The following is a 21,504-nucleotide window of genomic DNA, read 5'->3' on the forward strand; positions in this document are numbered from 1 at the left end:
TGGTGCCGTCCATTGTAGGGTTTAGCTACGATTCGTTCAGCCATCAAAACCCTTCTTCATCTCCTCCGCAAACAAGACAACAATGGCGTCATGGAGCACAGAAGACATTCTCAGAGACAAGAACATAACTGATCCAAGCTCCATAACCACACTTTCTCTAACCCATAAACCTCTCTCTAATGTCTCTCCTTTACGCCCTTTCATTAACCTTGAAAGACTTGATCTTTCCTTCAATAATCTTTCATCTCTTCAGGTTTTTCCTTCTTTTTTCATTTAATTTGATTCATTTTATTATCTTTTGTTCAAATTTTGTGGAAAGATTTAATTTTTATTGTAAGCGTGAAACGGGTCTAAAACAACTCATATATCCGGGTTAGTAATTAGCATTTGTTAATTAATAACGGAAAATGGCTCACTAAATTAGCTGCGGTTTTTTAATATCTCGCCTTATTCCCTCTGTGACTACGCCCCAATTATTTGTTTACCTTTTATTAAAATGTGTATTTTTATATTGGGTCAGTCTGTAAGGCTGTTACATCCGACCTCCTCTTAACTCGTCATTTGCGGGAACTATTGAGGTACTTGGGTAATGTTGGTTGTTGTTGATGATGTTGTAGGGATTGGAGGTGTGCGTCAAGTTGAAGTGGTTATCTGTGCAACAGAACAAGCTTGATTCTCTGAAAGGCATTGAATCCCTCACTAATCTTACTGTAATTTCTCTAATTAGCTTCCTAATTGTGGTGTGTTACTTCTGAATTGGTGTTATTTTTCGAAAAGGTTGGATTTTGATTGGTTTTGAGTTGAATTAGGTGTGTAATGCTGGGAAAAATAAGATCAGATCAATGGATGAGGTTAAGAATTTGGTTAAATTGTGTGCCTTGATATTAAATGGTGAGTTTTCGGATTATTGGATAGTTTTGCGTTCGTGGATTCAGCTAATGCCGTCTATGTAATGTGTAAACATTGGTGGAGATTGTTATGAGTTTTATGTTTGTTCTGTGACCTGCAGATAATGAGATTTCCTCGATTTCCGGGCTTGATCAACTTTCCGAGTTGAACACTCTTGGTATGTTTCTATTGTTTCACAGTTATCCTTTGTCGAATTGTGTAATGTGTCCCCATTTAATTTCTGTGTACTGCACTTTGAGGCTGTTATGTCTTTTTGTTCTCCCAGTTGCTAGCGTGAGACATAATTTCTAGGCGTGTTAGCTTGTTCATCATAAGATATATTTGTACACTACAATGAGCTATGCTATCGTGTTTCATGTTCTTATATCTGAATTACTTTGCTTGTAGTTCTATCAAGGAATCCGATAAGTAAGATGGGTAATGCATTTGCTAAGCTGAAATCAATTGTAAAGGTGAGCATTTTATAGAGAGATAATTGCTGATTATCGAAGTAAATACAAGTGTGCAAATACTAATAAAACATTTGCTTCTTATGTTATTGGGTGCTTTAGATTTCACTCTCCAACTGCCAGTTAGAAGCGATTGACACATCAATCAAGGCGTGCACTGAACTAGAACAACTACGTCTATCTCACAATGATATTACGGTGTGTATTTGACTTTTTTTTCCTTACTCCACTCCGTTTCTTCCCTCTCTCTCCTTTTGTGATTGCGGTTTTCTCCCTAATTACCAAGAATGGGCAACATTGCTCATCAATATACTTGTTTTCTAACAGACGCTACCAGAAGAACTGAGTCACAATAAGAAACTTCAAATTTTGGACATCGGAAATAACATGCTTTCTAGGTGGTCTGATATAGAGGTATGCTTTGATAGGAACGCAGTAGCATTTCCTTTTTTTTGTCTATTGGTGTAAACTTTTTCTTTAATTATTTTTTTTTGTTTTTTTTGTTTTGGGCAGGCACTTTCTTCATTACGGAATCTGAAAAACCTGAATGTACTTGGCAACCCCATAGCTGAGAAGGCAAAACTTCTTAAGAAGGTAAGGCGTTTTATGACGCTGGCTTCATCTTACATGATTGTAATTGCAGTACAACAATAACAACAACAACATCAGAGCCTTAATCCCAAAATGATTTGGGGTCGGCTGTCATGAATCATAATTGCAGTGATGTTGAACGTACACCTCAATGCGAAAAAATAGAAAAGAAAAAGTGAAAAACAAAAGGAGAGTGAAACATAATACAAAAGTCAGGTAAACTTATAGGTTTTAAAATCGAAGTCCGGATTTCTTTTATAAAATCTTAGAATTTAAATCGAGAATAAAGATTAAAACGATTTTGAAAACTGAAGCAAAACTTGAGGGTCCAGAATAACGATTAAAGTGATTGTAAATTGTAATTGGGTTAATTGACATGAATACTCTGAACTATAAGGGCCCTTCTCAAAATACTCTAGACTATGATTTAACTACCAATAAACTCAACTATTATACCCATTCGCTTTGAATATAATTGGTGTCTCTTTAACCTATTGTAGCAGGTTATGTTAGTTGCGGGCCCAATCATCGTATCCCCTTTTAACATACCTCATCTTCTTCCTTTTCAAAATTAAGATTGCAGGTCATGGTTGAGACAATAAGCTGCTAAATTGTTTCAATCAGTTGAAGAAGACTCGAAACAGCAGAAATATGAGTCTTTAGATGTTTACTCATGTAGTAGCACGCCTCACACTGCCCAGAAATTCGAAACCAATTTCAAGCTCGAAAAACCAAGAAAATTCGCGTCCAATTTGCAGCACAATTGAAAATTTCAAACCCATAAATCCGTTCAAATTAAACTTAAACCCCTAAAGATCGTTTAAATTGAACACTAACTCGAAGCACCAAATCAACCCGGACTTTATGAGAACAAATAAGGTAGATTTGGGGTTTAGGGTTTTCGTGGTGCTCGCCAGCGACAAATGAGGTAGACGTGGCGGTATTGCATCAGTGAGCGACGAGGTGGGGTTTAGGCGGCCTGAGTAGCGGTGTCCTCTGAAAGGTACGGCGATGAGACCTGGCTGGTGGTATGTGTCGTAGCAGGAGACGCATCGAGGAGGAATATGCGTCGCATTAGTGAGCAACAGGGCTGTGGTGGTAGGAGCTTGATGATGGCGTGATGTGTGGAAAAAGGGTGAGAATATCTTGAGGTTGAGTGAGAAAATTGATGGGTGACATGCTTATCAATTAATCAAATCGAATGAGTATAATTGTTGAACCCAGTTAACAGGAGAAAAGAAAAAGGATAGGTAAAAAGAGTTTTAAAAGGAAAAGTGACCGGCTTAACAGGTAGCCAATCAACATATTATAACATAAGCGAATGGTATAATAGTTGAGTTTATTGGTAGTTAAAACAAAGTATAGAGTATTTTGAGAAGGACCCTTATAGTTCAGAGTATTCATGTCAATTAACCCATTGTAATTGCAGTGATGTTGATTGATCTGTGTTAAACTGGTAATGCATTGATTGCAGATCAACAAGCTAGCTCCTAGTTTGCAAATACTTAATTCGAAAAGAATAGAAACGCTGAAAGATGCTCAAAAGAATAAGAAGGTCGAGCATGAGCGGAATGATGTTGAACCCCTAAAGAAAAAGAAGGATATTGGCGAGAGATTAATGGAGAACACTAAAGCCCACAATTTACCAGAAGAAAAGGGAGACTCCTTAAAAAAGCAGAAGTATTCGAAAGATCATGCAGCAAACGAAGGTGCTAACATGGAGCTCAATGAGGAGAATCAAATAAACAAGGGAAAGAAGAAAAAGAACCAGGTCGAGAAAGAAGTGCCAGTGCAAGAAACTGATAAAACTAAAACAGAGAAGAAGGCGAAGAGAAACGCAGAGAAAGCTGGGATTGATGATGTTATCGATGATAAGGAAAGATCTTTTATGGAACTTTTAGATTACAATACCCCGGAGAACATGAATGCTGATGATGGAAAAAGGAAAAACCGCTCTGTAGAGAACGTGAATTCGACAGGTGCTGTGGTAACTTTCCCGGCAAAGAATAAGAAAGCTAAGGGAGCTGGACTTTCTGCCTTTGAATTTATCGATCCAGCTCCAGATGTTGGGTTGGGTGGCCCGTCAGCATGGGATGTGTGAACAAATATTATCTCCCAGTTTCCGCTTTAAAAATTGCTGAGTTTAAGGTACATCCTTTTTCTCGTTGTTTTCATTATGTATTGATTGTTTCAAATGAACGATTCATACTACCCGACCCCAATTTCTCGAGGGCTTACGCTTAGTTATTGTTTGTAATCTTTTCTAACTCTTGGCTCTTGGATATTTAGTCAACATTTTGTGCCTTCATTTCTCCGACCTCTCTTTTACGTGAACATGTGGTTTACACTGTACACAAGCAATTGTGATTTATGAATACAATTTGTGATATTATATTGTATTCTAATATGAACATCTTATTCTGATATGATGATTTATATATTGTGTCTATAAAAATCGGTAGACGAGTAAAATCTGTAGGTTGACTGAATCAATTATACATTAAAATATAATTTTTTTTTATGATGATTGATGAATATCTTATTATACTATCCATGAAATTGTAACTGTTGTTGGAAAATGTTTTCGGTTTTGTTGATCAAGACTTGTACCGATTTTTGATCTGGCCCAGAAGGCCACAACAAAACCTGGTCATTTGCCCGATTCAAAGTCTGAACTTGTACTGTGTTCATTCAGACTATTTGAACCGGTCCGTGGACAGTCTGATCTGAACATTCCCAACTCGTTTGAGCCACCACACTAAGTTAGCCTAGTTTGTAGCCGTTTATTTCCGCTAGAGGTTATTAAATAAACAGCTGGTCTCCCTTAAGACGGCCGCATTTGTCCCGTGGATAGATGGGACAAGACTCGCCCATTCCATAGGCATTATGCTTTTTGCATCATTTATGTATTTGACCCGTTTCTTGTTTAAGACGGATATGTTCGTCTTAAACAAGAATTTATGGTTTTGCAATGAGTTAGCTGACTGGTTTTTACAGACCGGACCGGTTGGCCAATTGGCAAGATGCATAGTCCGTGCATGGACAATTAGACTCTTTGCGGCGCTTTTGGGGCCGAGGCCGAGATGGGTACAATGGCTACTAGAGTCCTACCCAATTTCCCGGTTTATTGTTTATAATGGAATACAAACCACGCTTTCTAGTTTCCGTTTCTGTCCGAGATGGATTTGTTTTTTGGATCTTGTCGGGTTTGGTCACTCGAGCCGGATCAGAGTTGCCAAGTCTATAATGTCTAGATGGGTCCTATGAGTCTAGGACTCCTACCCAATTCCCCGGTTTAATGGAATACGAACCACGCTTTGTAGTTTCTGTTTTCTGGTTGGTAAACACGTGAACAAATTGCATTATCAAATTATATATGATTATTGTGTTGACTAACTTTAATTGTAATATCACTAATATGTAATTATAACACCTGTTTAGCTACTTTGCGTGTGTATATAAGCAATGGTATTGATCAACGCCCTTCTTACACAAGCATAACGCATTTTGCGTGTGTATATAACAGTAATACGTTTCTTCAAGCCAAACCCCCCTTAAACAGCAAGCAAGCTTTTGCAAATGGGTTCTACAACCACCCTACTTTCTAATTCCGATCACGGTGAAACAAACGTGATCTCGGGCATCTCGGCTGTCCACCGCGACATCATTGAAGGCAACGTCCTTAGTCGGCTTGATGGGTTGTCGCTAGCTTCGTTAAGCTGCACTTCCTCGTATTTTAACATGCTCTCGTCTGAGGAATCACTATGGAGGAAGGTTTGTACCTCGGCGTGGCCCTCTATCAACCATCCACGTGTTCACCGGCTTATCTCGGCTGTCCCTAATGGTCACCGTAGATTCTTTTCGGATTCTTTCCCTCTGTTGACGCCGCATGAACAGGTAAGAAATCGTAACTGTCCGACGCTCCCTTCGGAGATCATCTCGGCTGTTGATATTTGGTATCAAGACAAGCTGATTTTCTCTAGGGTCATAGAATCAGAAACAAAGTCTGATGGTTTTTTGCGTTCTTCATTTCGGGTTAACCTGCTAGACTTGAAAGAAGTCTACCCGGCAACCCGAGTCAAAAAGGAGTGGGATGGCGACCCTTGGTTAACCATATCCGAGTTAGAAGAGAACTTAACATTGAGTTGGATCATATTTGACCCGGTCACCCAAAAGAGTGCGAATTTCTCAAGCATAACCCCGGTATCATCAGAAAGGCACTGGAACCCAGGCGAATATGATGTCGAGTATGCAACCATATTGGGTAGTCAACGGGTCGCGTACGTGGAGTGTAAGGTGGTGGTCACGTGCGGAGGGTTAGACCAAGGCGAGTTGCACGTAAAGGAGGCGTGCTTACGAGTAAAAAACATGGATGGGAAACACTTGAATGGGAAAGAGAGTTTACGGTATTTGGTGAATGCTATCGAATTTGGGAAGAGGAAAACGAGGAGAAGCGGAGACGAAGGGAAGAATATGCATGAAGAGTATTTGAAAAGGAAAAGATTGAGATGGGAAAAAAGGGAAAGAGTGTTAGCGGTTGCTTGTAGCGGCGGTGTTGCGGTTGTTGGTGTTGGTGTAGGTATTGTTGGTGTTGTTGGTGTTGGTGGTCTTCTGGTTTATAACATACTTTGCCAAATGATCCAATATTTCATGTAACTATGCATGGTAAATTTTGTTTGTAAATTTGAAGGTGTTACCAACTTATTAAGGAGTTGAGACGTTGAATCCAAGTTAGATGGAAAGGTGTCATGTCTTTGTAAAATAGTTATTACTTTGTTGATAATTATATAAACTTCATTTAATGACATTAATAAGAGTTCCCTTCTAAGGGGATATTGTATAATGATCTTACCAACATCAAATGTGTGTGTATAATTTTGTGAAGTATACTTGTAAGTAGAGTAGGCATTTCGGGCCGGGCCAAGGCGGACGACATGAATCCGGCACAAGTTCGGCACGATACGGTGAAGAAAACGAAGTGGCACAGGTCCGAGACGACCAGGTAAGAGGCAGGCCGCGATGCCAAAATTCGAAAAAAACCGTGCCTAGGCACGGCCCAACACGAGGCACGATCGGCCGGGGCACGACGGTTTTAGGAGTAATAATTAAAAGACCATTAAAAATACCCCAAGCACAACGGGCGACACGAGCCCGACACGACTTTGCCCGGGCCAAGGGACGGACCGTAGTAGGGGGTGAGAAAAGTGGGCCGGCACGACCCGAAAGCACGATTGACTGTGCCTGGGTCGGGCCAAAATTGTGGCTAGGCACGACGAGCAAGGACCCGGGCCGGCACAGCATGACACGGCCCCTTCCCTTTTCTACTTGTACGGAAAGGTAGGTTATGACTTCAAATTCAATTTGCTACCAACTTATTGTAGATGGATAAACAGTAGGGGGGTAGCATTAGGTTCTGAACTTAGAATTTCGACAAGTCATTTCAACTAACTTATGATTTCAACAAGTCATTAATAAGCTACCTTTTCAACTAATAAACAAAATATTTTTAATAAGATTAGCTAGTTTATTAGCTTCTATTTTTCAGCTATCAACTAGATTTTCAGGTTTAATTACGTTTTTTAGACGTCAACTAACTTTTCAGCTAATTTTACTAAACAAATGCATAATAATTTTATTAAACAAAGCCGAAATGAGACAAATACCACATTGTAAGGCCCATATAAGGACTAGTTCAAACAAGTATCCCCTCTCCCTGGCCCAATTCAATGTCTCATAAAGAGCTTGAAGTCCAGCCCAATTAAACAAACACATACATCTTCTCGTGTAGTTGTGTGTGATTCCTACTGCCGTAATCGGCCCCTTAAAGTCTGGGCTAATTGAATACGTTTTCGGTTTTGGTTTCGGATTGACATACCCTAAGAAAATAAAAACGTAAAGAATCAGTAAGTTATAGGGGCTGATCACCGATAACCATAATAAACATAGTATAGTTTGATCAATCACATTCCTAAATAAAACTAAATCAATAATGAGTACTCGTATTACATACAGTAATACTTATGTCTCATTAACAAAATCTACAACATTTCGCTCCTTGTCCGATCTCAAAAGAAAATGAAAATAAGACTTCGATTATTAGAATCTTAACAAGTACTTGGTTCTCTTTCGTTGGGTTAAGGGGCTTGTTGGTTTCCAAATGAGGTGTATCACAGCCAAGGAGATGAATCTCCGAGACGCTATCTTGAGTCTTGTTGCAGGTATTTCTCTGAAGCTGTATCGTTTAAGACGAGTAAAAATGTGTTTGTGGGGGCTCGTTGGTTTTCTGAGGAAGATTTTCACAGCCAAGGAGATGAATCTCCGAGACCCTTGTTTGGGTCTTGTTGCAGGTATTTCTCCGAAGCTCCATCAATCAAGACAAGCAAGTATGGGTGTTTTCCTTTGACCAACGCTGCTCATCCATTAGAGAATGTGGTAGATGTTGAGTTTGAAGAGCGTGTTCAGACTTCAGTCGTACGCCATCAACACGACTTTGTTAACCGATGCAAGTGTTACCTTGTTTTAGCTTATGTTAGTAGTGGTAGTCTTATGTTTTATGTTGTAGTTTATAGGTATGGTTTTAAAACTCTTTCTTCACAGCTGTAAAAAAAACAAAAAACAAAAAAAAAGTACACACTGAGTAGCTCAATATACTCGTCAAATTAGCAAGTTTTCCAAGTCATGTCGAGGCTTATTCAAATAATTTGATCGAGTTGTTCTCATTAGTTATCACCTAATCGCGCCTTATATCTTTTACTCATCAGCTTTAAAAAAAGGGATGTAAAAACACTCTAAGAAAAATGTATGGAATCTCAATTTTCTCATCCTAGAATGTATATTACAAAAAATCCAATTTACTAGAACTACACTTCCACTTTTATCTCATCTTCTATTCAAAAAAGTAAAATTGTCTCTTTCACCTAATTGTTAGCAAAAGCTTAAAAATATCACCAAATTAACCCTACATTTTTTTTTTCTTTTGTATGATTCTTGCCAGTTTACTGATCCAAATAAAGTTAAAGGGTCCCAAATCTTGAGTTGTTTGAAAATATAAAAAAGAAAACAAATAATGGAAAATAAGAATATATGCTATCTCGTCTTTTGATGAAGATAAAAGTTGAAGAAGCATGAGGAAATCAATAGGTTCAAGCAACATCATTATTTTTAGTTTACTTTAGGGACTAAATATATTCAAACTCTTGTATTTTATTTCACAAATTATACTATAAAATTATTCGTTGTTGTCTGTCGTATGGTTCGATCACTTAAAAAGTGATCATTTTATGGTAAAAGGTGGCCATGTTATATTTTTATAAAATTAATATGGAGTACTTTTTAAGAGAGATCATTTTTTTTAATATAAAATGCATTTTTCATTTATCGCATCATACAACGGTCGCACACAATAACTAATTAACCGTCTCTTTTATTTAATTAGGCAAGTACAATTGAACTCTAATGATTGATAGAGGTTTTGTAATCAATCAATTCAACTTTAATCTTTTGTAATCCCAACTTCTAAACAAAAGCAATTATGTTATGATTTGGTGGTTAATCATCAAAAGTTGGATTTGTGTTTGTACCAAAGTACGTAACCTATGACTGATCTTGAAGAAAGGAGGACTTGTTTTGAATGTTTGAACAACAAGTCTCTCTTATGACGACGGTTGTAGACTTTTACGCGTAAAATAGTTACAAAAGCTCCTGCTTGTCCCTCCCTGATTCCAGCACTGTTTGTTTACATTTAACTAAACTATTTTTAGTAAAGTGTAAAAATAATAAACAAATGAATAAGACGTAAGGGTATCATGTAATGTCAAGTTTGTGCATGATTTGTTATTAATGTCATGTATCCTTTAATGTCGAGTTTGTACACGATTTGTTATTAATGTCACGGCCCTGTTCTTTTGGACTTAATTTCAGCTCATTTCAGTTTAGCTTATTTTTATTTAGTTTAGGCATCTAGCCTCTTCACTAATTAATTATTATTTCAGTTCAGTTTAGTTCAATTTCATATAAATTCAGTTTAGTTCAAAAGAACAAAGCCCTAGTAATATTTTGAAACTAACAAGTTGAAGAATAGCAAAGGAAGGTGTTTGGCATGGACCACGAGTCCACAAAGAAAGAAATCGTAGTACAAAGCCCAAAATCAACCTTAAAATTGGTGTAACATGGACATATAAAGAGAGACTACATGAGCTGTTCTGTGCTTTGTTAATAATCATTCAGGTTTTGTATGCACAGGAAATATATTTTGGTCCCCCTAATCTCACTAAAATAGTCAGTCAAAAGAGCCTTATAATTTCCTACTTTGTTGTGGGATTTACTTGATTTACTTTACCTATTTCACGACATTAATCAAAATCACTTCACATTAGTTGCTGATTTAGGGGGCTCGTTAGTAGAGGGCCTCGTTCCTGCTAGCTGAGGAAAAAATTGGTGATGAATTTACGTGATATTATTACTTGTTTGTCTCCTAATTATAAATTCTGGTTCCACCAATACTTCACATATTTTGGTAAATGTAATAAAATGAACTTAATGTAGAAAAGGGTATAATTATGTACCGTAATAAGAGTAAAGTACAAGCATAAGTGCATACTCCCTCCATTCAACTCCACTTTGCATGTTTCTCTTTTACACACTATTCACAAGCGGACATTCAACTTCAATTTTCTCTCGATACATAAGTTAAAATATATTCATGTGGGATCTTATTTGATTCGTCTTTAAGAGTACATTAAAAATATCTAACTTTTATAATTTTTGCAAATACGTAGCTAAAGATATTTACCGCGTAAAAGTCACGTTGACAAACGTGATAAAACAAACATGTAAAGTGGAGTTGAATAGAGGGAGTAATAAATACCACTTCCTCCAGACTAAACTAGCAACTTTCAAAATTCTCCGTACAAATTTGTGGGTAGTAACTAGTGACTAATGAGTAATTTGATCAAGGTAAAAAAAAAGTAACAATTTGCGTAATAGTAAATCTCCTAAAACAAAGGTATTTATCTTATAGCTAAAACGGGTTAAGTGCTCCTTTTTAGATAGACGAGTCATACTTTTGTAACTCCCGAGGTACTCTGTATTATTCTTTTGTCACATCCATGTAAGTGAGCAATACTTATCTCGTTTCAACTATAAACAGATATTTAAATAAGAATTTGAGTTTTCGCAATTAGGTATTGTAAGACCCTGTTTTTTTGGGCTGAATGGAGTTGAACTGAACTGAATTGAGCTAAAATAAGTTGAACTGAACTGAAGTGAGTTGAAGTGGACTGAATAGAGCTGAATTGAACTCAAGTTAACTAAAATAAATAGAGCTAAGTTAAACTAAAGTGAATTGAATTGAGTTAAGTTTAACTGAAATGAGTTAGAGTGAGCTGAATCGATAAACTTAAGTCGAAAGAACATGGCCTAACAATAGGTCTTGGTATAGACGGGTGGGGCGAACAGACGGGTAAAGACCTCTAATAAAATGGATAGGGGGGACAAGGTGGGGCACCCCCATGTACTTCCCACTTTATGGCAAATAGGTATTTTGTGAGGAAAAATAATATCCGTTTATACGTATAGACGGATAGTGTCCGTCTATAATGAGAATTTGTGATGGCCTAATACCAAGGTATTGGGGATTAAAGGTATCGGGGATTAAAGGTATAGTAGGATCATGTATATAATACCGACATAGCACATAGGTTGCTAAGTAGCACAAGATTAGAAAGGAGACGATGACTTTATTATTTAGGATGGTACGTAGCATTTTTGATTTTAGTGACGTATCATAGGCGATTTAGGTACATAGGATAGAAATGCTAATTCTAGTAAACACATGCATGGGCCTTCTTACAAGTGCCAATAATCGAACACTATAATGTGCTAGTGTCCCCTACTTTGTTCCGAGTACAACCATAGCCTAAATAAGGACATTAATGCTTACTTTCTTAACTTAGGCTATTCTCTTTGAATATTGAAAATGAATTTAAATTAAACTGAAGTAAGCTGATTGAATTGAATCGAAATTTACCAAGATAAATAGAGCTGAACTGAATTGACTTGAATAAGAGCTAAAATTAAATACTCCGCAAAAAAGAACAGGACTTTACCATACCATGCATGAATTATGTTCCTAGACCTGGCCACGGACTCGGCTCTACTAGTTGAGCTCTAAATCAACTTGTTATGCCCTATAATTAGGCTAGCTTAGACTTGGCCATAACCGACCTGTTATGCTATTTCTTTTTACGGGTTAGGGCAAGTCGGGCTAGAAGCGGGCTGTTGAATGTTAGGGACGGGCTGTAAGGATCGGCCATGTCTCTTCCTAGGTGGTGTGTGGACGATTTACAATTTCTCGGTTTTTTCCTTTTAAAATAACATTTGGCTCATTTGTACACACTCCATGAAGCTATATTCAGTCGCTGAATCAGAATTTTACATTTTCTTTTCAGCGAATCGAGTGTCCCTACTAATCTCGGTAGTTCCGCCGCAAGTTATATCCTTTTCTCAAAGTTGGAGAATAGTTAATGTCACATTTATTTACCAGGTTAGGGAAATCACTTAAATGAGAAATTGAATCTAGAATTAATTTGTAGGCATTTAATATAGAAGATGAAGTATAGTACTACTAGAAAAGAGAGGGGAGGTTGCACTGCCATGAGGGCCAACTTACTGACTTAAAAGGGTACATACGATGGGGTCAGGATATATAACATGGCCCCATTCGGTACGGCCACCCCAAATTCACTGTCATGCTACCATTATTTTTTGAACAGCAAGTCTCCGTTCTAATGGGCATATTCGTTACAGATAAGCTTGCAACGGGTTAATTATTATAAATAAAACAAAACAAATTGCTACTCTTTATACAATTTACTTTTGTCTTATTTATTCGCATGGGTAGTACTTGACTCGTCGCAAGTTTACGACGAATATGTCCGTTACAAATGAGAATTTGTGTTTTTTGAAATCCAAAAATACCAAAAACAATGATAAGACCAACTTATGTTCATTCAAAAAGGGTAATTGAAAAATCTATTTTAATAGTCATTATTTTATAAGGATGGCTTATATATTCAGTTCAAAATTCGCAGTTTAAATATAATTTGTTATTAGCCTAAAATCATTAGTAAATATACAGTTAATTTAGATGGTTACTCTTTTTTTTTTAATTGATCTTACACTATTAGCTTGTCTCAATAGGATTAGAGATGGAAAAAAGTCGTACCTTGTGTCGGGAAGAGAAAATGGCACGAACCAGGCACGAGAAAGTGAGTTTCGTGTCGTGTCGTGTCGTGTCGTGTCGTGTCGGTGAAATGGAAATGGCGGCCCAGACACAACCCATGACGTGTCATGGCGTGCCTAGATCTGGCAAAACTGACATGAATAAACCGAGCCGAACTTGACCCGCACCCGAACTAAGGACCCAAAACTGACTTGAAAACCAAATTAACCTGACCCTATTCTACCCGATCTGAATGTCTATTATCACTAATTGACCGTTTTTTTCCCAAAATACAACCTACTAGAATATGATTTGAACCGAAAATGACCCGACTCAGCCCAAATTCTTGCAAACCCAACCCCGAATTAACCAAATCCGATTGACCCGCTTGCCAAGCCTAGGCATTGCAACTCCTTTTTTTCGGTCTTATTTCTTTGTATTTTGGGCATTGCCTAAGCATGGAGAATTAATATACAGAACACTCGACATAGTCAATCAATGTAGATGGTGAAATTACTAAGCGGTGTTTATAAGATATTAAGATGGGTTTGAAATTTGTCAACACAAGTACACATCCAATTACTTCAAAACCCTTTCTTTAAAAAACTTATAATTAAGGTTTATTGCATATGTTACTAACTTAACAGACCAATAAGTCTGATGTAAAACGACTGTATGCATACAATCAAGTCATTAACTCATTAGCTCTACTACAAAATGAAAATATAACATGAAATAATATGAGTTTATTCATACAACCATGCCAGATAAGTTAAAATTACGTTGTAACTGTCACAGTCTTAAACTGTATCAAACATGATTCGATACAATAGATGACTCGACTCCACTAAACCCCAAAAATAATACGATTTCTCAAATCCCGACCAAAAACCGACCCAAATAACTCGATTACTAGCTCCATGGAGGACCTCCCTCAACAATCCTCACTGTCAAGTGAACATTACATAATTGAAATCCAAAAACAACAGCAAATAACACACTTAAAAATCCCAACGAATCCATTTTTAAGTGCAAATCAAAATTATGAGCAATAGAGGATGGTAGTGAGTGGGACCAAGACCCTCGTGGGTTGTAAGTTGTCTGCCTTGTAATTTTGTGAGAAAAATGTCCTATAATAAAAATAAAGGACAATTACTCTTTCGAGTCATCTTGTTCTTGCCTAACTCTACGTTTTAAATGGTACCTGTAAAATTTAGGTTTTAACACTTGAAATCTTCCCCTCTTGTGTGTAAATGTACCTTCTCATATTTGCTAAACACAAATTCGTCAGTTATAGACGTACTAAATATCCATCCACTTTAAGCATAAGACAAATAACAAGTTTTATGATGGGGCCTAAAAATGTCACCACTTTAAGCATATTTGATCCGTCTTTCATTTTAAACGGATATATCCATCTATAGTGAGACTAATTGTTTGCTAAATCTTTAGGACTATTCCCTACCCTTTGCAGGTAGTTAATGCATTTGTACAAGAGGGGAATTGTGAGTTATAAATGAGTGTATTATACTGATGAGATTCCAGTGTAATGGTTAAAATAGAAGTATTGCAGGTAATATGTATCAAGTTCGGAACCCCATTACCTATATTGCAATCTAGGAAAAACAAATTCTTTTACCATCTAGCGTGTCTAAGCGTCGCTCAGATAATTAGACGTGGACAGTGGGCCGGGCTAGGTAGCGCTGGAGCGGGCCGTGTTGGGAGGGTTGAGCCCGAGTCCACACCAAGGGATGGGTTGTGGTGGGTCGGGTTGGGGGAGTGACGGCCTAGACCAGCTCGGTTGGGCAAAGTGGTTGGCGAGCTGGGTAGTGTGGGTTGGGAAGGAGAGAACCCGACCCCATCCCGAGCAGATGATATCGGCCATGCAGGCTAGGGGCTGGTCAGTGGGCTGAGGTTTATTGAGCCCGGTTAGGAGGCTGGGCTAGTGTTGTCTAGGCCAACTCACACCGATGTCTGGCTCTACCGATGATGACCCGTCCCAAACCAGACCCTACATGGCACATCATTTGACTTGAAATAACCCGACCCGATAATGTCCCGATCCGAACCTGACTCAACTCGAAAGGGTAGGCTGGCCGAATATGACCTGACCCGACCCCAATAGCCGCCTCTAATGTTACTAGGCTGATACATACTCGATCTAAGCCTATACTATTGTGAAAGTAGCTCAAATATAAGATTGGCTAGCCACATCATAGAGAACATTTAATGCATTTCTTAACCAAGTTAAATTCTTCCAAATAATAAATGTGCTAGTAATAAATGAAAGGTAATTTAAGAATTCAAATACGTTATTTCGAAATTCGTAGAGTACCTGTTATGATGTACAGAACACATTCTACACAACAGCCATAAAGATGAGACAAATCAAACTGCAAGATCACATACACACTCAAAATACCTATGCTTACGTTACACAAGTGATAAAATACATTTGAACTGAATTACGTTAGTCTAGTGTAAAACGATTCACAAATTCTTGTTTACAACCGTTGTAAATGTACAATGAGAGTGTAAACAATTTAAACAATCACTTTTTTTGCATACCATTCATTTGTTATAATTTAGAATCCATTTTATAATACTTGTATATTCGTTTAAAACACTTATGAGTATTTAGATCAACTGAAAAATGAGTTGTTTTAACTTAATCAGAGATCTCGTATTCGAGTCCTAAGAACTCAACAGTTTATAACTCATGAGATTATGAGAGAGAGAGTTTCATCGCCTTAGTGGTCTTATCCAACTTCGCTTTTAACTTAAAACATATCACAATCTTCTTTTATTTTCCTCTTTATTCTTCAAGTGTAATACCATCTTAAACTATAACCGTCTTAAACAAAAATCGTATTAATCGAAACTTATCTCACATTTCTTAACCCCTCAACTCACACGTCCCGTCCTTCTAAGCTCACGTGTATGCCACATCCTCACCCTCTTTTTTCCCCTTTAAAACCAACTTATTTATTTATTTATTTTAATCAAACCATTAAAAGTTATACTTACTTCTCTCTCTACTCTACTCCTCCTTTCTCTCTCTAAAAAACTCCTACAAAAAAAACAAATCTTCAAAAAATAAATAAAAACAAAGCAAATTAAACTCCCAAATTTTATTTATTCATCCCAAAATTCTATTCTTTGTAAAGTTTCCAAATGTAGGGTAGTAGGGTTAGCATTTTTACCTCCTTTACATAATTACATTATTTTGTATATTTTTATATTAGTATTATTATTTCCATAAAAAGTTTGGCGTATACAGAAATATAAATTCTTATTTAAGACGGAAATATCTGTTTTTTAAGGGAAGGGATATGATCATAGTAGTAGTAGTAAGCAACATTGAAAAATATTTGAGAGAAAATAATATTGAAAATGCCAAGATTTTATGAGGAAAAAATCACAAGAAGTGGGCATTGTAGAATAAGGAAAAGGGTATCTTCAAATTCATCAAATTCTTCTTCAATAGTGAAAAATTATAAGTTTAATAAAAGGGTAGTTTTGTTGGGTAAAAGGGTAAATAAAAATAATTACTGTTCTACTAGTGGTACACCAGTTTTACCTACTTGGAAGGTAATTATGGCTGCAGGTTCAAAGTCTCCTATGCAAAAAATGTGTAATTTTGAAGATGGTAGTAATAATAATTACCATAATAATAATAATAATTACCATGGTAATAATAATAATTATGGTAATGGTAATAATAAAGGGAAGGAAGCACTTTCAGCAAGGAAATTAGCAGCAAGTTTGTGGGAAATTAATGGTATGCATTCACCTAATGGGGTAAAAAAAGATGATATTTTTGAAGAAAAAAGAGGAAGGAAAAGCTCTGAAAAATTACATCAACAACATTTGATGTTAGATCAATTTCCTCATCGTAGTCCTGTTTGTGAGGTTAGAATTTTAATTTAATTACTGTTTTTGTTTTGTTTTAATTTACGACTGTGATGATTTATGTTAGCCGACCCAAACAAACTCATGTGTTGATATTATTATTAGTGGGGGAGTATGTTTCTTCTAGTCTTGTCCCATGTTTCGACTAATTTAGCTGATAAAGTTATTGTGTCGGAGAGTCCATTATAAAAATGTTTGAAATTTGTTAGCATCAAAATGTTGTCTAAGTGACAAAAACAATAAATAACTATTGATCTGGACGAAGGGAATTTATTTTTGAAATTGCTTGCTGGTTCAATCCCGAGCATACGTGATAGCTTGCAAGCCCCGTAAATTTGATTGTTTTAATGATTAGAAATTGGTTTTTGATAAAAATGTTAAATGAATGATTAATGTGATGATTTGCAGAAGATGGTTGGATCAAAAGTGGGAAGTCACAGAAGAAGATCTTCAGCAACTTCACAAAAGCTTCAGATCACAGAGTATATGGCAGGTGGGCTACAACCTATAGAGGTACTTACTGTTCACACTGACAATTTTTCAGTTTATTATTTATTTTTATTATTATTATAAAGTTTTTCAAGATTTTGATTTTAATATTTTTCAATTTTTCATCCTTTGTTTGACAATGATATGTTTGTTTTCACATCACAAATTTTCAAACCTTATTTAAACAATGTTAAATACTCCCTACATACCAGACCAATGGTAACACGGTAAAAAATGGGGGTTTTTAAGAAAAAAAGGGTAAAAGCAGGGGCAAATATGGAAAGTAAGCTGAATATAATAAGGATTAATGTTGGGTTGGTACGGCCGTATTAGGTAAGTGTTACCATTTGTCTGGTATAGAGGGAGTAGGAAACAGGGTTCTGAGACGTTAGAGGCAGGTGCCCGTCACAAGTTTGTGATGATTAATGATTATGATTTGTGTTGAGAATGATAGAGTATGATATTGTCAATTAATGTCAATTTTTGTATATAATTTTAGGTTAATAATTTGGAGTACTAGTGCTTTTTGGACCACCTGTGATATTGTTGAGCACTTTTGGCTGACAATGAATTTAGGAATCTTAGGATAATGCATAAAACATGAGCTGATGAGCATGAGCCTCTTTCTAATCATGCAGGTTTCGAACCGTGTTCCGGGAGAGAACAATCTGAATGTCGAAACCCGGTTAAAGGATGTTAATAACAGTCTGATTGCTTCAAAAGAGCTTGTAAAGGTTTTGTTTCGGATTATGTCGCATGAGGAGGAGCAATCGTCGAGGCTGACTTTAGTCTCGGCTTTAAGGGTCGAGCTGGATCGTGCCAGGCTGCAAGTAGATCAGTTGATTCACGAGAAGCGGTTTGATTGTGATCAAATGGAAATGATTTTGAAGGAGTTTGCTGAGGAAAAGGCGGCTTGGAAGAGTAGAGAAAGGCGTAAGATTAAGGAGGCTGTTTCGTCTTTGACGAGGGAGATTGAGATTGAGAGGAAGTTGAGGAGGCAAGCGGAGAGACTGAATAAGAAACTTGGGGCGGAGTTGGCTGATACTAGGGATCATTTTGGAAGGGCAATGAAAGAGCTTGATGGAGAGCGAAGGGCGAGGGAGATATTGGAGCAAACTTGTGACGAGTTAGCGAGAGGTATAGGGGAGGAGAGGATTGAAGTTGAGGAACTTAAGAAAGAGTCGGAAAAAGCACGGGAAGAGGTTGAGAAAGAACGACAAATGCTTCAATTGGCCGATGTGTTACGTGAGGAGAGAGTTCAAATGAAGCTTGAAGAAGCTCGGTATGAATTTGAGGAGAAAAACGCGGCTTTAGAGAGGTTAAAAACCGAGCTTGGGATTTACTCGAAAAGTGAATCCAATATAGAAAACGGATTAGTTGATGAAGAACGGAAAAATGAACAAAGTGATGGTGAATGTGACTCCAGCGACAGCGAGCTGCATTCAATCGAGTTAAACATGGACAATAGCAACAAATGCTATAAGTGGAGCTTCGTGCAGAATGAAACGGGTCAGGCTGATTCAAGACGGGATTCAGTAGACGAAGTATTCAAGGGACGGAGATCACTTTCGGAAAAAATTCAATGGGAAAGCATATGCTTACAGAGAGACACTTCAAATGGCATAGAATGGGACTTCACTGCTGCAAACCTGAAGGTTAAGGAAAAGTCGGAAGTTTGTGAAAATGGCGACAGCAATGAAAAAACCGAGGAATTCAAGAGATATAATCCTGTCAAATCTCAGAGGCTACCATCCTTTCAAGGTGTTGCTAGCCCTACAATGTCTACTGGTAGCACGTCCCGCTTAAGGGAGGCTTGTAGCGCGATTTTGCAGGATTTAGCAGCAAGAAGAGAGCATCTTGAAGGGCAATGTTTAGGAAGCAAGAGATGATTACTGGCTTTACTGCGATTTCCGATACAGCATTGTTCTATCCTCTGTTATCTGCAGTATCAGTGGAATGCTGCTTAAATTTTATTTTTACCAGTCTAATTTTTAATCTTAAGACAGTTATATTTCTTTTGTAAAATTAAACGGGGTCGGAAATATTTATTTCTTTTTTCTACTCTCTTGCTACAAAATTTTGTAAAATTACAATATGTGAATAGAATTCTTGTACAATATATGCATTATTAAATATTTAAATGTAGTTCAATTTTCTGCATTAGCATTACCTGCCACCAATCTCCTTTATTGCCTACTTAATATGATGAGCTTCATTATCACAGCAATAATTACTCCCGTTTCAAGTGAGCCTGTTACTATTAGTTATGTCACTCAAGAAATAGTTACTCCCGTCCCAGGCATGCCCATATAATTATCACCTTAGGATATATTCCATCATCGTATACAATATAGTGCAAAAGTGGTAATTGATCCCAGTTCAAGTCATTTGTTTATCTTTTACTTCGTATATATTTTGGGAGAAACATAATAAGCCCAGTTCAACCTTTTGTGTGCTTAATTACAGATTAGTTATAGCATGTCAGAATTGTCAGCAGAAAACATGAATTTATTCGACATAGATTAACTTGCTTGTGCATGCAATCATCAAGTGTCTGTCTATAATAACATGGAGTAATGCCAATAATCTCAGTTATGATTATTTATTAATTATAAGTCAGAATTAATGATCATGAAGTATGTCATCAACACTAATGACCAACAAAACTTAAATATTAGTCTAATTAATTTTGCCACAGCTCTAAATCTCTAATGTACAAGGACAAAGAAGCTTGTTCTACCTTCATTGACAATTATGACTTCCAAGTCTCTCTTAAAACGATAATATCAGTCTTAAAATTAAAACAGGTTAAAGTATACCCCCACTTCGACCACTTGTATACATGGGAGAAACATTTGTTATTTAATACTATGCAGTATTCTTTTGTCTCATCTATAATACTTAATCCATCTTAAGCTTAAAACGGATGTCTTAATAAGAATTTATATTGTTGTTTTACAATGTTTTCATCTGACTGTTTTTTTTATTAACGGAAGCTTATAGGATAAATCTCTGGGTATCGTTATAGCTTGTAAATCACGTATATCAAATCAATCATTCTTTTTACCAGGATGACATGCTTGAAGTAAATAATCCGACAAGGTTACTTTTGAACAAGCAGGGACATGAGATGGTGAGTCTTTTGTAATTTTACCAAATTTTAACCACTAAACTTTATCTTCTCGGGCTTTTTTTACCCCCTGATTTTGTTATGAACAGGAAGAATAAATAGAGCAGAAATGCATGTGAAATACAGGAATAAGGTTGAGAACTTGAGATGTGTCCAGATTGGTGAGAAGGGCATGTGCTTTATGTGAATGTGTACACGTTGCATTGTCAATTATTTGTTCATACTAATTAATGTAAAACAAATTAAAAATTAGGATTTTCAGTTTTTTTATTGGTTTAGAACTCATTAACACAGATTTTTTGTGAATGTAGTCTTAAAACATAATTTTCGTGTATGTGGGTAACAAATCTCCAAAAGGGCCAAAATGTTATTTGGAGACAAAACATTTCTGACATGTTCAAGCAAATTTCACGTTCCATGGATGGATTTTCGACACCCCGGATTTCGATTTTGTGGGCGGTACTACATGATACGGATCCATTACAACTAACTTTTCACGTTTGATTACAATACTTTTCAAAAATGAATAAGAATCGAACACTAACGATACAACTTAATCTCAAAATGGTTTGGGAGCCGACTAACATAATTTTAAACTGAAAACGTCAATGATAAGTAATTTTAGAAACAAAATTAAAAAAAAAAAAAAATTGACACAAGAGACGAGAAAATGATAATTATTTCTCATTCCGAGTTTCTGACTTAACGGAGATTAATACGTATATGTGTCGATGTCGTGTTTCAAGATTAATGTGTATCAAAATGGTAAACTTTACAAAAGGCACATCAAATTGAAGTATACA

At 36.7% G+C, this 21,504-nt stretch overlaps 2 protein-coding genes across 3 annotated transcripts; both read left to right on the forward strand.

The window, feature by feature from the left end:
• Positions 1–4,348, forward strand: LOC141614628 (uncharacterized). The gene is made up of 9 exons (XM_074433377.1): positions 1–253; positions 618–710; positions 810–891; positions 1,010–1,066; positions 1,297–1,361; positions 1,461–1,556; positions 1,686–1,772; positions 1,872–1,952; positions 3,424–4,348. Exons 1-9 carry the CDS (start codon positions 83–85, stop codon positions 4,048–4,050), a joined length of 1,359 nt encoding a protein of 452 aa, XP_074289478.1. The 5' UTR covers positions 1–82; the 3' UTR covers positions 4,051–4,348.
• An 11,822-nt stretch (positions 4,349–16,170) lies between these two features.
• LOC141614635 (uncharacterized protein At5g41620-like) lies at positions 16,171–19,734 on the forward strand. Of its 2 annotated transcripts, none has more exons than XM_074433385.1 (3): positions 16,171–17,082; positions 17,491–17,595; positions 18,210–19,734. In XM_074433385.1, exons 1-3 carry the CDS (start codon positions 16,564–16,566, stop codon positions 19,458–19,460), a joined length of 1,875 nt encoding a protein of 624 aa, XP_074289486.1. In that variant the 5' UTR covers positions 16,171–16,563; the 3' UTR covers positions 19,461–19,734. The 2 variants fall into 2 exon arrangements, with proteins under 2 accessions (XP_074289486.1, XP_074289491.1); XM_074433390.1 differs by having other exon boundaries at positions 17,494–17,595.
• Positions 19,735–21,504: the final 1,770 nt, after the last annotated feature.

The sequence above is a fragment of the Silene latifolia genome, chromosome 1, assembly GCF_048544455.1.
Source record: "Silene latifolia isolate original U9 population chromosome 1, ASM4854445v1, whole genome shotgun sequence".
Lineage (NCBI taxonomy): Eukaryota > Viridiplantae > Streptophyta > Magnoliopsida > Caryophyllales > Caryophyllaceae > Silene > Silene latifolia.

Coding starts and splice junctions, on each gene's coding strand:
- LOC141614628 (XM_074433377.1), top strand. CDS start 83: ATGGCGTCATGGAGCACAGAAGACATTCTCAGAGACAAGAACATAACT. Junction 254..617: donor ATAATCTTTCATCTCTTCAG/GTTTTTCCTTCT, acceptor ATGATGTTGTAG/GGATTGGAGGTGTGCGTCAA. Junction 1,953..3,423: donor AGGCAAAACTTCTTAAGAAG/GTAAGGCGTTTT, acceptor CATTGATTGCAG/ATCAACAAGCTAGCTCCTAG.
- LOC141614635 (XM_074433385.1), top strand. CDS start 16,564: ATGCCAAGATTTTATGAGGAAAAAATCACAAGAAGTGGGCATTGTAGA. Junction 17,083..17,490: donor ATCGTAGTCCTGTTTGTGAG/GTTAGAATTTTA, acceptor GATGATTTGCAG/AAGATGGTTGGATCAAAAGT. Junction 17,596..18,209: donor GTGGGCTACAACCTATAGAG/GTACTTACTGTT, acceptor CTAATCATGCAG/GTTTCGAACCGTGTTCCGGG.